The sequence below is a fragment of the Branchiostoma lanceolatum genome, chromosome 3 (genome assembly GCF_035083965.1).
Source record: "Branchiostoma lanceolatum isolate klBraLanc5 chromosome 3, klBraLanc5.hap2, whole genome shotgun sequence".
NCBI classification, from domain to species: domain Eukaryota; kingdom Metazoa; phylum Chordata; class Leptocardii; order Amphioxiformes; family Branchiostomatidae; genus Branchiostoma; species Branchiostoma lanceolatum.
In genome coordinates this window covers 19,435,117-19,441,454 of record NC_089724.1, presented here as the reverse complement: position 1 = coordinate 19,441,454, position 6,338 = coordinate 19,435,117, and the positions used below count along the sequence as shown (strand labels likewise).

At 43.5% G+C, this 6,338-nt stretch overlaps 1 protein-coding gene across 1 annotated transcript; it reads right to left on the bottom strand.

Annotated features, from left to right (window-relative positions):
- Nucleotides 1–1,413: 1,413 nt before the first annotated feature.
- On the bottom strand, nt 1,414–5,629 carry LOC136430869 (uncharacterized). The gene is made up of 3 exons (XM_066421921.1): nt 3,950–5,629; nt 3,248–3,470; nt 1,414–2,939 (listed from the first exon to the last, which is right to left on the bottom strand). Exons 1-3 carry the CDS (start codon nt 4,399–4,401, stop codon nt 2,505–2,507), a joined length of 1,110 nt encoding a protein of 369 aa, XP_066278018.1. The 5' UTR covers nt 4,402–5,629; the 3' UTR covers nt 1,414–2,504.
- Nucleotides 5,630–6,338: the final 709 nt, after the last annotated feature.

The following is a 6,338-nucleotide window of genomic DNA, read 5'->3' as shown; positions in this document are numbered from 1 at the left end:
CCTTAAGACAGAGACACGATACTGCACAGCCGCACGTAGACCCCCTCCCCGCCACGACTATAGCTATGTGAAGGCCATCAAGCTTTGTTAGGTATTTAGATTTACACTGCTCTGATCAAGGCGCATCACTGAATTTGGCTCAAGAGAAAAAATTTCTTTTCTTCTCCTTTTTTCCTTCGTCCTTTTTGCCTTTCTTCCTTCTTTTTTCCTTTCGTCACGTCCAATCATTCTTCAAGTTTTCCCTTCTTTCTTCTTCAAAGTTTCTCATTTCTTCTCCCCCACTCTCTTTCCTTCGCTTCCTCAGTTACTCTCATCATGATTGTGCTGAGAGTACAGGCATCTAGCTATAGACTAATGTAACAGGGACTAGAATCTATTGAACAGTACAGTTTCTGTGGCTATAAAGGTCGGAATTAAACGCAAATATGATCTGATCATTTATGTATATTCGAAAAGCCTGAAAGGGAAGGCAATCTCTGTGCAATTATTTATATAATTACAGCCACAAGTTTTGTCTCCACATGGGCTGACTTTATTTCAATAAATGAACAAAAAAATGAAAGGTTTGTTTAAGGCATTGTCCAAGGCTGATTTAAGAGAGATGATTATCTCCAAAGAGATAAACTTTTATTAAATAATCGAGAAATATTTCTATTTCCTAGCTGTCTTCACCAGACTAGGATAAGCCCTGGTAGGTATGAAAAGGATGGCCTTGTTCTTGGCGAAAATCTTAATTGTCAAGGTCAGTATTCGCAAGTGCATGTGCAACGTCAAACGACCGAGAAACTTGGTCACTTAGCAACAGGTATTAACCGCTATGGGGCAACTACACCTGAATGACTGCCAATCAGAATAGAAGTGCAATGATTTACCGTTTTTGAAACACGAGTCTCTGAGCCTTTTTGTGGCCTTTAGAAGTGGTTTGAATGCGTTACGGCATGTACCTTGAAAACGGAGAGAGAAAGAAACTTAAACGTGACACCGCGACCCTTTCACCAAAGCAAACAGAACATAATAGCACCCGTCCTCCAGGTAACAAAACCTTGGCTTAACTCCGCTCCTGCCCGCTTTGTTACCTTGTATATCCAACCCTTGCAGTGTTCTATTCAAACTGAACGCTACGAACAACTACTCTTGCTGATTCATTCAGCCAGAACATACTATACAACTGGATAAAAGCACCTGTTTTCCCATCCGTGGAAACATGCACCTTAAAGTAGTATAACACAAAACGTTACGAGATAAAACCCCACACGTTCAACGTAACGGAGTAGAATGTACTTTCATGGAAGGAAAGATCATAGCTCACTTGGCGTATCTACATCCAGATCTAACTACAGGGCATACCCGTCTACAAATAGAACATTTTTGTTTTCGTTGGTACGAGGCATTATTTACGAAACACTACACCAATTTGATTGCCACAGAAATATTGTTTATTTGCACAGTAAGCACGGTTGATTGCGATTGTCGTGAAACCTTGAGCAGTTGTATGATTAAGGTAACACCAAAGGTGACACACAACTGTTTGAGGCCGCAATCTGCTCCCATGCTGACACGATCATTTTCCAATTTGTCCTCAGTGATGGCGACATTTGAAAGCGAACTTTGAAACGAATGACCGTACTATCTAGATTGATATGACTCATAACAGCATAACATTCTGAATTTTTGTAGGGCAAAATCTATACAGGAACAAAATATACAGAAACAAAATATTGTTACAGAAAGAAAATGAATCCAAACAAATCGGTGAAAACATAATCACAAAACCTTATCTGAGAAATGAAACTATGAACCAGAATAACAAAACGTGTCTTTTAACATAAAACATAAAATCATGAAAGTTGATAAATCCTTGACATCTGTGAACAAATGCAACGAAGATATCCAAATCCAGTTCAACAGCTGTACAAGTGCTTGTGACGAAAACAATTTGGACCAAGGTATCATGATGAAATAGCAGTGAGGGATTAACCTAATAGCACACGGTTATCTCAAACAAATATTGATAAGCAGAGTGTCGTAGCAGGAGTGTCTTAATGGGTACAGCAAACTCATTTGTGATCGTGCTTTAATCTATCTAACCCTTCAATGCTTCCTTTGCCAATTAAGGTTTGACAATGTCAACTCTCTAAATGTCTTGTTCAGTGTCTAATCACTAGATGTAGATTACAGTCACAGAGGGTGTTTTTGTCCTCTACAACTGAATGAAAAAAGTAGCATGAACTCAAATGAGAACATTTGTGACACCCCCCAATACACAACCCTGAGTGACAAACCAGAAAGGATTTTGGTTTGTTTGAAAATATTGACCTTTTTCTTTGATTGTCTGGCTCGTACGCGTTTTCTCGAAAACGTCTATCATTATCATACGCGTACGGCCATCAGAATCCTGGCTTGTCACAGCGACTTAATGTAATTATGATGAACAGTTTTATTCCCAGCTACACACACCTCGAGGTAGAGCATTCCTTCATCGCTACATGATATAGAATCGTTCATCATACACTGATCTTCTCGGACGAAGTGGACGACTGGCTTCTTCTGACTTTGGCGTCTATGTTTTGTTGTTCGTTCACGTCCTCGAGCCATTTCACAATCTGGTCTGTCTTCTTGTGGTCGCAGTAGTTGACGTGTCCTGCATAAGAGTCTATAGCACTGAAATGATCCACTGTCAGAGAAGAGGTCCTTAGCTTAGGTGTAGACGGCGCACCGAGTTTGTGAGTGTCTATAAAGGTCCGGCACAACGCCTCGGCTGGAGAAGCTACGATTTTGGCCTTTTCGTTGTCCCCTGTGGACGGCTTTGCTTCGACGTTGCTCTTAGTGGTGACCATGACCTTGAAGACCGGCGTGACCGTGGAGTTGTTCTCGGGACTGATTTCGCTCACGCCCCGCGACGAACCACTGCCTTTCCGCGTTGGCACCCTGAATGTGACCTAGATAGAAGTTGATGAGTGTGAGAAAAGTATGCAACTGTCGACCATGAAACTTAAAAGGCAGTGACAGCCTAATCTGACACTGACATCTTAATTCTATTTCATCGTTGTTTCATCGTATTTATATAGGACATAAAAACTTGTTGCTACTTCGGGCAAAAGCGCACACATTTGCCATCATGGTCTTTAGTTATAGCCTACAGATATTTTACAACCTATTGTCAGACAGGAATGATCATTAAAATGCCAGCTGATATCATGATGGAATGTCCGCACAATAAAATGTATATATATCTGAGGACATTTACCTCTTTTTCTCTGGGAAGAGTGATCTGAAAGTGAACCCTCTTCTCCGCAGACTTGTCCACGTTTGTTGTAACCGGTCTCTGGACCTGACCGCCTGGCTTCAAGATGGTGGATTTTCTTCCGGAATCCGGCGTCAGGGCTTCCGACATCTTTTCCGGAAACATGATTTCTGCCGTACTAGGCTTGATGGGGATCATTCTGCCGAGGTCCTCGCTGTAGGACCGTCTGGAAATCAATACATGTGTAATAATATTACAATTAAGTATCCATGCAGGCAGAGGATTGAAGTATCTGTTTGAGGTTAATCACAACAGTTTCGATACTTTCTCCGGAGAACAACCTGGAGGCCAATGTATAGATTGAGTAAGTGTGTTTTAGGGAAATATTGAAAAATGTCCCAATGATACTTTTATAGTAAAGAATAATTTTTACTTCCTTGATAAAGATGAAGCTAGAATGTTAGAGATAGAATTAGAATATATCTTGTGCATATGCTACCATGTGCAAATGAATATCACGATGTGAAGTTTTGGTGTGAAACTTTCCTAAACCTCAGACAACTTTGATTTATCTATCGATCAGAAGAAAAAACTCCCAAATGTGTATCAAGTAATGCAAACTAGATTTGCAGACGAATCTCATCTCAATTTACACACAATAAAACCAGGGATATCAACTGATAAAGAAGACATTCTTAATGTTACCTTGGAGAGGTTTGTTCTTTCGTGGGAGGAGGCAGGAAGGGTATGGAACGAGACCTTTGGTTCCTCGAAGGAGTTCTTAGTCTTTCATGAATGACGGGGAGTTTCTGACTGCTTTCTTCGCGTGTCCACAGGTTAGCCATGGCCGGCATGGGGAGGGTGGAGCTGCCGAGCAGGAGCGTGGAGGGGGAGAGTTGGTGAAGAGTGGCCGGAGTACGCCGAGGTAAAGACATGGTGGTCAAACTTTGTTCTAGACCCTTCATGGTAGGACGGAAGGACGGCAGCCTGTCCCTCGGCCTGTCCTCTGGGCGGGAGCGGCCGTGTTTGACACTGTGGTGGGTACGATTGCACACCCCACGGGCGATGAGGTCGACCACCGAGTCCCTGACAGACGAACGGACGTTCGGACGTTTCTGCACGGCCAGACCTGCGTCAGCACCGGCGTGCAACACCATTAAAGGAGTGGTACAGTTCCCTTAACTTTCAAGAAGTAAACGTCTGCTCCGAAGTATGTCCTTGATCCTTCTTGTAAATGTCCGACTTGTTTCGGGTGTCGACTTTTTGTATCAGAAACTATTTAATAAACGTTACCGAGATGTAGTTAGTGCCGCCGTCATAGCAACGAAAGAAAGCATTCCCATGTCACCAAGACAGGAAAAAATCTATTGATTGTTTGACAGCACAAACGATGACAAGTACCCGTTGTGTGGTCCTTTGTGCCCTGTACACCACTCTTGCTACCGCTTTGTCGATACGATAAGCTTTGTAATAAAACTTGGGCAGGTGATCCAATTTACGCCTAAGTTGGTTTAAACCTCAAAATCCTGCATTCGGTCCGTACCAGTCAGCCAGGCAAAGCTTCCTTCCCGTCGCCGGGAGACGATATCCTTGTCGTAAATACGTTCGTCCCGAAGTCACTCTGGGTATAGGATTCCCACAGTGTCGGTACTCTAGCGACAACCTAGATGTAGTTCAAGGTCTGACAAGTGAATGATCTTACCCAGATGGACCTTGGCGTCGAGTTCTTTAGCTGCGTTGCCGATTTGGGCACTACGTTCCCGAATTGGGGACCAATTCGTCCTCCTCTTCTAAGTTTGAGACCACCTGCTATATTGAACTACACCTCACAACACGTGAATCGACGGTGCCATTCTGACGCATGTACGTGTAAGTCCTTAATCCGACAAGGTTGATAGTCCAGGTGCTGTTTGATTGAGATCCCGATATCATTACATACATCAGCCCTGTATACTGATGGTCCACGCAAGTTATGTGTCGACGTCAGTGGTCCATTCCGCATGCAGTCAAAATGAAGGTCTAGTGTAGAGCGTTGACCTTTACGTCTTCGTTTGATGCCTTAACAACACCTGTTCAGGTGAATTCCACACCTGTTCCGCAGAAACACACTTTCTCCGTGTCCCCCGCTAAATATCTCCCTCCAATCCCTCCATTGCTCCGCACCAGATAGCGTCTTGCGGGCCTCAAGACGTTAAGATCCGACTGCGTCTTGGTAGGAAACAACACGTCGTATCCAGGTAGCAGCGGTAAGGATGGTTTTCTCTCGTCCGCCGCCCACTCCACCGCTACCACAAACTAGTCTGAAACACACACCGGTCACACAAGCCGTGCTTTACACAGCAAATCAACCGGACGACAACCCGAGAACACGGTTTCTAACCAGCCTTGCTTTATAGCTGGACAAAGGAGCTCTTGTAACTATGGCGACTCTCAGCGCGGTGGGCCCAGGTTGGATGCCGGGTTATTAGTTAAACAATGTGGCCCACAAAACTATCGGCTGAGGTTCGCTGTGCTAAGCGCGGATTTATATGGTGACAAATGACCCAAGCCGTCTCCACAATTGGTTAAAAAAATTGAGCTGGATCATGACGTTACCTGATGGATCTGTGTTTCATTCGTGTTCATAGTACAGCTTTTGTAAAAGGTTCGTGATCACAGTTCAGCTTTTATAAAAGCGCCGCCATAACAAGCAAAGAGATCTTAATGACATTTGGCGATGGCTATCAACGTCCAGTGGCAGGACGATAAGCCATTCTGGACACGTAGAGGAATTGGCTGCTAGGTTCTCAGAGGATTATGGCTTTTGTATTGAGCTAATACAGTACATGTTTTGTTGAGATACAGAATGTCTTACAGGGAAAAGTAAGATGCCAGTACAACCAATTGCAAGGTCGCTTAACCATCCTCATCGTACATTCAAATTTGTAAGGTATTCGTGGTCTGATGTAGCAGCCGATGGACCTAACGTTAACAAAAACGCCGCAAAAGACACTGAAAGCTCCAGTAGCTTGTGAAGTTACAATCTTGACAAAGAAGGACCTAATGTTCCAAAAGATAGTACCGTTCGTAAGGAGAATACTGTAGTAAAGTGCAC